This window comes from Rosa rugosa, chromosome 3 (assembly GCF_958449725.1).
Source record: "Rosa rugosa chromosome 3, drRosRugo1.1, whole genome shotgun sequence".
In the NCBI taxonomy this organism is placed as follows: Eukaryota; Viridiplantae; Streptophyta; class Magnoliopsida; order Rosales; family Rosaceae; genus Rosa; species Rosa rugosa.
Genome location: NC_084822.1, coordinates 4,809,835 through 4,822,955, shown reverse-complemented (window position 1 = coordinate 4,822,955; position 13,121 = coordinate 4,809,835). Strand labels below are relative to the sequence as shown.

Sequence of the window (13,121 nt, the reverse complement as noted above, 5' to 3'; positions counted from 1 at the left end):
ACGGAGCATATGCATATGCCTTGCTCTGTAATATGACTTGGGGAAAAAAAAAAACCATTTTCTCCACGAAAATGATGCCTGCCTAAATGCGTAATGCTTCTTATGCTCTTTCTTGATGGACTGGGGTAATGCCATAGTCAAGAAAATTGAAAAAGAGTGATCAAGACGGAAATCTCGCGTTCACAGGGGTTTTGTAGTAAAAAAAAAATATAAAAAAAAATAAAAAATAAAAAAATCTTGAATCAGTCTATATATTATGTAGTAAATAAAATCTCAGGGTCCCTTTGGATTATACAATTCGTTTCCTACAGCAGTTTTCCTTTTGTTATTATGAGCAATTCCAACTCTTTGCGGTTGAACACTTGCCTTTGGATTCTACGTACAGTAGTTTTCATTTTGGATCACCCCCATAGTCCGCCTTCCTTAAATAAAAAAAACATTCATTTTTGGAAATTAATGTCCAAGCGACTAAGAGACGTACTGATTTCCATCACTTGGTTCAGAAGCTGTGATTCATCATATTCATTATATAACTTGCCATTTTGTGGGTTTTCACTATGCAACACATAGATAGAGAAATGGAGAAGGGTCAACAAAGAGCCTACAGAGCTCACTGTTTGGTCTTACCCTATCCTGACCAAGGCCATATCAATCCCATGCTCCAATTCTCTAAGCTTTTAGATCATAAAGGAGTCAAAGTGACACTGGTCACCACTCGGTTTTTATGCAAGACAATGCACAGGTCAGGGTCCAGGCGTATTCCACTGGAGACGATCTCTGATGGTTATGATGAAGGTGGAAGAGCACAAGCAGAAAGCATAGATGTCTATTTGGAGAGCTTGAGGAAATCAGGGTCACCAACTTTGGCTGAGCTTCTTGAGAAGCTTTCAAGCTCAGGGTTACCGGTTGATTGTATTGTTTATGATGCATTCATGCCTTGGCCTCTGGATATTGCCAAGAAATTTGGGATTCTTGGGGCTATTTTCTTCACACAGTCTTGTGCTGTTGACACCATCTACTGCCATGTGAAAAATGGATTGCTGAAACTTCCTGTGGTTGAGTCTGAAATATCGCTTCCTGGGTTGCCGACACTTAAGCCCTCAGAACTGCCATCCTTTCTATCTGATTTCGGGTCTTACCCAGCCGCCTATAAATTGGTTGTTGTGGATCAGTTCTCCAATGTTGACAAAGCTGATTGGGTCCTCTGCAATACATTTTATGAGTTGGAAGAACAAGTAAGTATATAGGAAGCTTTGTTATTTAAGTCACTTTGTTTGGCCTTCATATGATTTTTGAGTTTCAGAAACTAATGATTAATGTTACATAGACCATATGATTCTTTGTAGACTTCTGTAGGATTCATATGACATCTTTGTAGATATTGTGTACCACATTACGTACTAGACTAATTTTCATCATGAAAGTACTCTTAAACTCTTTTGCTCTTCATATATAGGCGGTGGATTGGATGACAAAGTTTTGGCCAATGAAGACCATTGGACCAACTATACCATCTCAATACTTGGATAAGCGTCTTGAAGATGATAAAGACTATGGTTTCAACATGTTTAAACCAGAGAGTAATGCCTGCATGAAATGGCTCAATGAACAGCCAAAGGGGTCTATTGTTTATGTGTCATTTGGCAGCCGAGCAGAAATTGAAGCTGAGCAAATGGAGGAACTGGCTTTCGGATTGAGGAGTAGTAAAAGAAAATTCTTGTGGGTGATTAGAGAATCAGAAGCAAGGAAGATCCCGAAAGGGTTTGTGGAGGAGACATCTGCAAAGGGTTTTGTGGTTTCCTGGTGTCCCCAACTGGAGGTTTTGGCTCATGAAGCAGTTGGTTGCTTCATTACACATTGTGGTTGGAACTCCACATTGGAGGCTTTGAGTTTGGGGGTTCCAATGGTTGCAATGCCTCGATGGACTGACCAAAGCACCAATGCCAAGTACATTACGGATGTGTGGAAAATTGGGATCAGAGCTCAAGTTGATGAGAAAAGGATTGTGAGGCAAGAAGAAGTAGAGCATTGTGTAAGTGAAATATTGGAGGGAGAGAGGGGAAATGAAATACAAAAGAATGCTATAGCATTGAAAGAATTGGCTAGAAAGGCTGTGGATGAAGGTGGAAGTTCTAACAAGAACATTGATGAGTTCATTGCAACTCTGGTTCATCGCTAACTGATGTTGATAGAGGAGCTGTTTTTAATGGTATCCCTCAATGTCATTGTGGAAAACAGTCTTTGACAAATAAAATGTTGTTCTGTAATAAATTTAAAACTGTGCAATTTTAATGTGTACTCATTTGTTGCATATATTCTGCAATAATTGCAATTAGATTAAAACGTAGAGCTTAATCTTCTATCAAGAGATGATTTAAATGGACCACGAGTAAAACTGTAAAACACAAGATAGATTTTCTACGCGGGAGGTTGAGGTTGAAGTTGAGGGTGAGCCTACTTGTAGATATGGTACTGAATTGATTCCAGATCAATAACATTCGGCTTCTATCAATCAATTATCAATATAACCGAATGGAAAACAGTAGAACCAATGTGCAAAGATTAGAAAATGCATCAAAGAAATTTGATGCAAATAATTACCTTACTCTATATGAAGCTTCCAAGGAACCACACTGAAATAGAGATAATTGGGCAAGAATTGAAATTAAACTTCATAAAAAACTTAGGTCCGCATTGTTCGGACGTTTCCATGCATGTCTCCAAATTCTCTTTTATTTGCATACTTTAGGCGGTCTAAATTCATATACTAACGGTTTTTATAATATAATCAATCATTGAAGATTATATCTGCAAAAATCCAATGTAATAAATATAAATCGTTTATTCATCCAATTGCATCAAATAAATGAAGAGTGTTTTTTTTTTGAACAATGATAAAAGAAGTCATTTTGAAGTGCCTTATTATAATTCAGGTAACACAAAATATCTTATGATAATTAAGGTCATCTCTTAACAAAATATCTTATGATAATTAAGGTCATCTCTTAACAACTTGCCACTAAAATTAAGCGTAATTACCAAAGATGCCATTGGTCTCTCTTCCTCCCGTAATCCAATCCCGTCTGGGACACCAGGTACATCGGAGCTCCAATTTGGTGCTCAACGGCCACAGCTACGCAGTCAGAAAAGCCAAATTCTCGCCACACCGGCAAAGCTTGATGATGTTGTGCTCGTATGACTTGTCGGCGTACTTGCCGTTGCTTCAATACTAGTAAGGACTAGGCACCGGCGACGGTTCTGATAGCTACAGCTCCGGCCTTGGATCAATGACTCTAAAAACGGCATTGTCGTCGCCGTCGATTATAGCCTAGTGATTCACTACACTCTCTCCTTCAAGGTACTTCCCCTCCTCCCTAATTCCCTCCTTTTACTAAACGCTGTGTTTGGTTGCCGAGAACTGTAAGAAATGAAGCTTGAAATGTTCTAACCGGTGAAATTTTCATTCTATTTTAACTACATTTTTCATGGGAACCAAGTCGTAGTGTAGATTGAGCTAAATTTCTGTACATCTCAGCATCTGTATTTAGATTTGGGTATTAGTAGCATGTATTTGCTGGTTTGCTGAAGAATTAGAATGCGTGTGTAGCTCTCTCCTCCCAAATCCAGGTTTGTCTTTTCAATCTTTTTATATGATTTATGATTTCTGTTATTTCTACTCAGTTGGATTAATATTAGGGCTCTAGTTTAGGGGTTTACTACAGTGCTTTTCATTTAATTTCTGGGTCTACTCAGATTGTTGTCACTGGCCTTCAAGAGCGTTTGTAGAGTTTCTGGTTTATCTGTTTCTCACATCTAAGCTCTTCTGTATTGATTTGGTTAAACCATTCTCACTTTGACAACTATTTACCATCTTGTTCTTGCATCACTTATCAGAAACTAAATTTTATCAATTAGCCAAACCAATAAAATAAAAAGTAAACGCATATGTATCATCCAACAAATACACTAAATAAGGGACCAACCATATCAAAACTTCAGTTTTCTGTCATTTAGAGATGAGGGTATTGTAGAATTTTTGTAGGGAAAACTATGCTTTGATACCAATACGTTGTGACAAAACTCCTCTATAAATATTTTCCTTCCCGATTCATATCTTGTTTTCTATAAATGAAATATTAAAAATGTCTTTGATTCTTTGATTATGCTAGGTAATAAGACTTTAGATTATGCTTGGATGTTTCCGTGGGTATTATCAGGTTCTTTACGTATGACGAATTTAGGTACCTGAATAATATGAGTCAATAAAATTTGAATAAGCAACATTGCCTCTTCTATAACAGACTTGGTTGGGGTAGTAGTGCTATTGTCTCTCTGAAATGTAGGTTTACTTGCCTAGTTGTCTGTAATGAAACTTTTCTTTTATTCCTGTTTTTTAATGTCACCTGACATTGTGTACTTGTTAGCAAAACTGAATTATTCCATTATTAATTGCTACATTTGATAAATTTGGCAGCCTGAAGGCGATTTCAAGCTGTTGAGTAGTGTACATACATAGAAATTGCCAGCCATAATCAGCACTCATACTTAACCATGTCACCTTGTCGGAATGACTTCAATGGAGTAATCTCTGGAAACACAGCAAGACAACCTCCACCGGCAAGCCAACTCCAGGCCGAAAAATGCCTTGACGCGCCGACACGCGCGCACCCAAAGTTGTCTCTGCAGAAAGAACCAAAACTCAGCAAACTGAATGGTATTAGTCCCACATCGAAAACAAGAGTGAGGTAACTCACTATTTCACCTATAAAATGTCCACTTCTCACTCTTCATTGATTACGCATTCAATAGCTATTTACCGCTACATTTGTCAATACAAATACATCGTTTAACTTTAGCATCGGAGGAGCGAAGACGGCCAACCGCGGTCTCCCCTCTTGAAGCCGTTGTATTTCACTTGACATATTAGCGGGATTTCACGAACTCCATACATATCGGAAGATTGGACCTCTGTCCACGTTATCGGAAGCCGACATCATATGGCGGTATTCTGAGCATTAACATTGGCGCCGTCTGTGGGAACCTCTGAACTAAGAGATATCCCGTTAACCTACCATGACTAGCGGAAGTGGCGAGGGCGTTGGAGACCAAGCAGAGCAAGCAGCCAACCCTCAGCCCAAACCTACCAATCCATCAACCGTCAACTGTGAATTATTTGCCACACCAATTAATGTGGACGGTCAAAATCTCAACACCCCCGAGGTGGTCCCAACAAAATCTGTAGTGGAAAATCAAACCAGCACAAGCCGTCAAGCACAAGGCCGGGATCTTGCCGCTATGTTAGAAATAGCCTTGGCAGACTTGCACAACGCAAACAGAGAGCGAGAAAAGGAACGAAGGGAGAAGGCGGAAGCCCAAAATCAAGTGGCGACGCTATTGTCAAAATTTGACGAGCTAAAGAAAGCGCTAGGAACAAATGCACGACCAACCTAAAGTGAACACTCTCAGAGCGCAAGGCTCAGTCCAAGCACAGGGACAAGAGCAGCACCAATACCGGTAATCCCAATGGGTGTCGCCCTAAACCCAGCTGAACTAGCGGGATTAGGACCGACACCACCGCTACAGGTAGCACAAGAGCAGGTGGCGGACTCACAGCCGCAATATGATAATTCATTCAGCGCCGGTCAGCAAAGGGGAACTGGGAACATGCTGGCACCCCGACAACAGATGGTGGTGCCAATCCAACACATGCCTAGACCAACTGTTGACACTACTACCTTGATATTGGAAAAAATACGGGAGCTAGAGGAAAGGTTACTCAGAGCTGAGGCTGGCACCCCACTACTAGCGCAGAATCCGCTCTTTGCGGCATGACCAGGTCCATTTACCACCAGAATTTTGCAAACCGTCAGACCCACATATGCCAAGACGCCCAAGATAGCCCAATTTGGCGGCTCAACAGATCCATTTGTGCACATGGACACTTTCAAGAAGGTGACAAATGACAAGGGATTTGATGACGCAACGCTTTGTCACCTATTCAGCGAAACGTTGGATGGTGAGGCAATGAGTTGGTTTTTCGAATGCCCACCAGGTTCCATGGACTCATTCTCAGCTCTGTCAAATGCATTTCTGTCAAGATTCATTCTCATGACGGACAGTTACCACAACTCCAGCCAACTATTCAGCATCAACCAAGGTATTGATGAGTCATTGAAATCATTTGTCACAAGATGGAGAACCGCCACATCAAAATGTCAGGATCTTGACAAAACAATGGTGCTGGCGGCCTTCAAGCAGGGACTCCACAAGGCAAGTTTTCTATACCACCTCAACTGTAATTGTCCAAACGCAACATATGACTACGTCATGAATGAGGCAGTCCTGCATGCCCAAACTGAATACAGCACTTATGGCGCCACACCACCACAACCACAAACTCCACTTAAAAACCCCCAACCTGCCACGTTCCAACAAGGAAACACGACCACCACTCCAAACATAACCACACCGCCCAATGACAAGAAAAGGGAATGGCAGCAGGGTAATTACCAAGACAAGCTGCAAAAGGAGCAACAGTATCATAACAAGGGCAACAGATCTTTTCACAATGATCGCCGCGACAATCGCCACAATAAGCCCACCACAAATGCTAAAAAATTTGAGGTCTTTACAGTCTTGACGGCATCATATGAAGAAATATATGATCAGTGCAAGGATCAAATACCACCACCACCCCCAAGAAAATACCCAGAGTAGGAAAACCTAGAAACACCGGCAAATGGTGCAAGCACCATGAAGATAGCGGTCACAACACCAACGACTGCAACCCCCTTAAGACTGCAATTGAGTCATTATACCGCGACGGAAAGCTAGAGCAGTACAAGGTCCGACAACCGCCTCCGGTTGTCGCCAACATCGAACCAATGCGGCAGATCAACACCATTGATAGCGGTGATTTCATAGGCAGCTTATCACATAGAGCAAGAAAGCGTTATGAGCGCGCTAACCACCCAAAAGAGGTATTCAATATCCGCTATGACCGGTCAGCCAAAATGGCAAAAACAGGTTGGGAGCCAATCACTTTCTCCGAGGAGGAGGAGCGAGGTATTCACTCACCTAATGACGACCCATTTCTGATAGATGCTGTCCTCGACAAATGGTCCGTAGGAAGGGTACTGGTAGATAGCGGGTCCGCTGTCAACGTCATATTCAACGGCTGTTACAAGCAATTGCAACGCAACAACAAACTTCTGCAAGACCACGAGCCGCTACTCAATTTCTCCGGCGACGTGACCCAACCTCTAGGGTCAGATTATATGCGCTTGTCGGTCGGGACAATCCCTTGTACAGCGGAAATACATACTGAATTCATAGTGGTTGACTGCTTCAGCTCATACAACGCCATTATCGGTCGCCCAGCTCTCAACAAACTCAAATGCATCATTGCCGGATACATGCTACTCATGAAGTTCCCAACACCCAACGGCACTGGGTCTGTCAGGGGAAGTCAGTCAATTGCACGAGAGTGTTACTCAACAATGGTGTCGAGGTCAAGAGGCCGCCATGAAATTTTAACTGTTGCTAATACACCACAGTTGACAGACAAAATTGATGACCCCATAGATGATGAGGAAAAATACTACAAAAAAGAGCCCGTCAACCCTGAGACGTCGCTCCGCATTGTAAGCATCTCTGATGAACACCCAGAGAGAACTGTTCGTATCGGAGCCCAACTCTCCCCCAAGATAGCGGCTGAACTCACCCAGTTTCTCAGAGAGAACGCCGCAGTCTTTGCATAGTCGTACGCCGACATGCTAGGAATCTCTCCCGATATAATTCAACATAAGCTCAGCATCAAGCCATCCTTTTACCCCGTCAAACAAAAGCAACGGGCATTTGACGAAGAAAGATATCGGGCCATCAGGGAAGAAGTAACCAAGTTGCATGACATAGACTTCATTCGTCAGGTTCATAATCCACAATGGATCTCCAACGTGGTAATGGTAAAGAAACCTAACGAGAAGTGGCGGATGTGTGCCGACTTCAAAGGTTTGAACAAGGCATGCCCCAAGGATGGCTTCCCGCTACCTCGCATTGACCAATTGATTGACGCAACAGCAGGCCATGAGCTACTCAGTATGATGGATGCTTTTTCTGGCTACAACTAGATAAAGATGCACCCCGGCGATCAGGAGTGCACAACATTCACCACCGACAAAGGTTTATATTGCTACAATGTCATGCCATTTGGCCTCAAGAATGTCGGAGCCACATACCAACGGTTGATGAACGCAATGTTTGCGGAACATTTGGGTAAGATCATTGAGGTATATGTCGACGACATGCTTATCAAAAGCGTAAAAGCCAGCGGTCATGTGGCCAACCTCCGCATCATCTTTGCCATATTGCTAGCATATGGGATGCGCCTGAATCCGGAAAAATGTTTCTTTGGCGTAACCGTCAGCAAGTTCCCCAGATATATAGTCAGTGAGCGGGGAATAGAGGCTAACCCCGACAAAGAGCAGGTAGTCATAAACATGAAGTCTCCAGGGAAAAAAGTTGAGGTACAAAGTCTGCAGGGAAAGTTAACGGCTCTTTCCCTGTTCATATCCAGGCTAACCGACAAATGCCTACCCTTCTTCAAGGCAATGAAGCGGTCCCATTATAAAGTGGTAGATAGGACGCCTGATTGTGAAGCGGCGTTTCAAAACCTCAAGGAATATTTGGCCTCTCTTCAGCTACTCTCAACTCCGGTACCAGGCGAAACACTATACATCTACCTAGCAGTGTCCAAGTCCGCCATCAGCTGTGCAATTGTCTGCAGGGAGGCAACAGAAGAATTGCCGGTATTCTATGCTGGCAGAGGCATGAATGGAGCTGAAACAAGGTACCCGCCACTTGAGCAACTGGCGCTAACACTCATAATGGCTGCTAGGAGGTTGCGTCAATATTTCCAAGCACATACAATCCATGTTCTCACAAATCAACCGCTAAAGCAAGTTCTCCAAAGTCCGGAACATTCAGGACGCCTTAGCAAATGGGCAATAGAACTCAGCGAGTTCGACATCGATTACAAGCCAACAACCGCCATCAGGGGACAGGCTGTGGCTGACTTCATAGCAGAGTTAACGGAACCACAGCCGGAACATACCACCACCGATTTAATGTCGGAGGACAGCATTCAACACCCTGAAGCCACACAGGCGAGGGCACAATCACAGTGGGATCTCTATGTAGACGGTTTCGCATGCTCCAGGGCTTGCGGCACTTGTATAATCCTTACAGGGCCAGAGGGGACTTAACGTAGAGTACGCCCTCAAGTTTGACTTCAAAGCCTCCAACAAAATGGCGGAATACGAGGCACTTATCGCAGGATTATTGTTGGCCATCGATTGTGGAGCAGAAAGTGTCAACATCTTCAGTGACTCACAGCTGGTGGTCAATCAGGTCAACGACATTTTTCAGGCCAAAGACAAACAATTGGCGGCATACCTGGGGTACGCCAAGACGCTGCTCGGCAAGTTCAGTTTCTTCAACATCACGCAAATACCTCGCGAGAAGAATGCAAAAGCCGACTCCCTGGCACGACTGGCAACAGCTCAACCACATCAAAGTCTTGCCGATACTAGGGTGGAGACCCTTGATAAGCCTAGCATCACTAAAACTCTAGTGGAAATTTACACCATCGAGGTAAGCCCAAATTGGATGGATGAGATACTCAACTACAAACGTGACGGCACACTGCCATCCGACAAAGTTGAAGCAAGACGACTGGTACGAAGGGCAACACGTTACAACATTCAAAGTGAAAAACTCTACCGCCAAGGGTTCACACATCCCTACTTGAAGTGCTTAACGCCAGAAGAGGGAAAACAAGTCCTAGTAAAAATACACGCTGGAGAGTGCGGCAATCACTCAGGAGCTAGATCATTAGCCAACCGCACCATGCGCCAAGGATACTTTTGGCCAACATTGGGAGATGACGCCAAAGAACCATCAAAATCATGTCACAAATGTCAGCAGTACGCAGATGATGTAGGACGAGAATGGAAGACCTAAGGCAAATAAAAGAGACAGGGAAGACCTGCTCTGATACCACCTGAAGCAGTCGTTCCCGAAGACCAAGAAGAGGTTCAACTGACGCGGGCGGAAGTAACCCTAGGTTTACAAGCAATAAACCTAAAACAACGATTCTGGAGTCCACCAGAGATAAAAGGGAAAACTCTGAATTTTAATTGATAATATGATAAAAGATAGTTCTGCAGCCGTTTAAGGTTGCTTATATATGGGAAAAGTTTGCGACTAACAATGAAACCCTAAAGCCCACGGATTAAAACAAAACAAATCCAAAATAAACTAGAAAACCTAAAATAAAAAGAATGTAAAACTAGCCTAAAAATACTAAATCACGAATCGGATAATTAACGCGATACATTTTGACCTAAATTTGATAGAGCTCACTAAAGTGAGTATTGAAGATCTCGTCGTTCCCATTCCGGAAAGGTATCATGCATCTCAAACAGACATTCTGGCCAAAATTTACTCCAATCTGATTCACAATTCAGAATCTGACTTTTCGCACGAGAAACCCAAAAAGTCCAAAACCTAATCTTCTTGAATATTCCAGCAGCTAATAACCCGAAAAGTCCAAAACCGAACAATTATGCGTGAGTTACCTATTTTCCAATCACTCTTCTTGATTCTACGCCGCTTCTTTATTTTTCTAACTTTCCGGCTAAACCAAGCCCATTCTCGTCCTACATCATTCTCCTCCACTATGAAAGAACTCGCCCTCGAGTTCATCTTGAATAAAAAACAAGAATAGGCAGACAAGAGACCTAAGAAAAAATTAGACATTTGAACTTGTGGATTATTGGCTAGATCTTCTGCATATTCTGATGGCACAATCATGAACCCAACACCATAGATGAGTCTGTCATATGCATTTTGGCTTTCAGAAGCATCCTTCGTAGATTCTTCTCGGCTCTCAAGGTTGCATGCTTGAATGACATCTGGTTCTGAATGATTAATTTCAGGCTCCAAGACTTCTTCATTATTAATAACCATGTCTACATGAACAATTTCATCTTTAACCTCTTCTTGGTTATCATGGATGATTTCTTGTGGAGCTGTTTCCATTAGAAATTCTTCTGGCTTTTCTTCAATTAAACTATTAATCTCAACCGGCAAAGAAAACTTGGACTCTAACTTCTTCTCTAAAACCTTAGGAGGATAATTCTTGATGCTTTTCCTTCCAGGCTTGATTTTAATTTTGCGTGACTCCCACCTAAATAAATATGTGTCATCTTTGCAATAACCACCTTTGACGCTTTCATGCCATGGCCTTCCAAAAAGCACATTAGTGTCATCCATGTCAATCACATGACAAGTAATCTCTTCTTTATAAAATTTTCCCATAGAGACAGGAACTTTACAAACCTCTGTTACTTGTGCATATTCATCCTCTCCAAATGGAATCCAGTATGGATCACTCAGCTTCACTGTCGGCAATTGAAAATAATCCACAATTTTGTTTGCTACAAAATTCTCTCGTAGATCACTGTCAATTATTACAGAGCATACCTTGTCTTTGATGACACATGTAGTTCGGAAGTCGTCATAATCCGGCGTTGTGAATATCCAATGTTCCATATTTCTTCTTTCTTCTTTTTTTTTTTTTCCTTTTTTTTTTTTTGATTGATGAGGTTGTCCTAGGGCAAATCCCTTGGTATGTTCCTCTTCAACGAAACTTTCTTTGATAGATACTCTACGACCAGCGTCGTTGAGGTTGGTGGTAGTGAACTTCTCCCTTGGATCGTCGTCTGCTAAGAAGCGGGCGAAACCTGGCTCTGATACCAACTGACGCGGGCGGAAGTAACCCTAGGTTTACAAGCAATAAACCTAAAACAAAGATTCTGGAGTCCACCAGAGATAAAAGAGAAAACTCTGAATTTTAATTGATAATATGATAAAAGATAGTTCTGCAGCCGTTTAAGGTTGCTTATATATGGGAAAAGTTTGCGACTAACAATGAAACTCTAAAGCCCACGGATTAAAACAAAACAAATCCAAAATAAACTAGAAAACCTAAAATAAAAAGAATGTAAAACTAGCCTAAAAATACTAAATCACGAATCGGATAATTAAGGCGATACATTTTGACCTAAATTTGATAGAGCAAACTAAAGTGAGTCTTGAAGATCTCGTCGTTCCCATTCCGGAAAGGTATCATGCATCTCAAACGGACATTCTGGCCAAAATTTACTCCAATCTGATTCACAATTCAGAATCTGACTTTTCGCACGAGAAACCCGAAAAGTCCAAAACCTAATCTTCTTGAATATTCCAGCAGCTAATAACCCGAAAAGTCCAAAACCAAACAATTATGCGTGAGTTACCTATTTTCCAATCACTCTTCTTGATTCTACGCCGCTTCTTTATTTTTCTAACTTTCCGGCTAAACCAAGCCCATTGTCGTCCTACATCAGCAGACCTGCCACATGCACCAGCAGAACCGTTATCCATCATCATCGCACCCTGGATTCACTCCATGTGGGGGCTGGATATTGTCGGAAAACTCACAACCGCTAAAGGTCAGTTCAAATACATAATCGTAGCCATCGATTATGACAGTAAATGGATCGAAGCTGAACCATTAACGGCCATCACAACCGCTAAGGTCCAGCATTTCTTATGGAAAAATATCTACTATCGCTATGGAGTGCCCGACACAATTATTACCGATAACGGAACGCAATTCAACAATGAAGAACTCATCAACTTCACCTCTAAACTAGGCACCAAGATGCGTTTCGCTTCAGTGGCACACCCCCAGACCAATGGCCAGGTTGAATCCGCCAACAAAATCATCAAGAAGCTGCTAAAAAAGAAATTGGAGGACAAGAAAGGCTTGTGGGCTGAAAAACTCCCGGAAGTTCTTTGGGCCATTCGGACAACACCAACATCCGCCAACGGCGAAACCCCATTCTGTATGATGTTTGGCACAGAAGCAGTCCTCCCCATTGAGGTAACCCAACCAACAGCTAGGATTGACGGACATGACGCCACAACAAACGTTGCCAGCGTCAATCTCGACAAGGACCTATTGGAGGAAAAACAAGACAAAGGCCACCTACACAACTTGCAAAACAAACGGCGGG

General features: G+C 42.4%; 1 protein-coding gene across 1 annotated transcript; it reads left to right on the top strand.

Annotated features, from left to right (window-relative positions):
• The first annotated feature begins 515 nt into the window (after positions 1 to 515).
• On the top strand, positions 516 to 2,421 carry LOC133739769 (mogroside IE synthase-like). Its single transcript, XM_062167569.1, has 2 exons — positions 516 to 1,235; positions 1,457 to 2,421. Exons 1-2 carry the CDS (start codon positions 558 to 560, stop codon positions 2,177 to 2,179), a joined length of 1,401 nt encoding a protein of 466 aa, XP_062023553.1. The 5' UTR covers positions 516 to 557; the 3' UTR covers positions 2,180 to 2,421.
• The last annotated feature ends 10,700 nt before the right edge of the window (positions 2,422 to 13,121 follow it).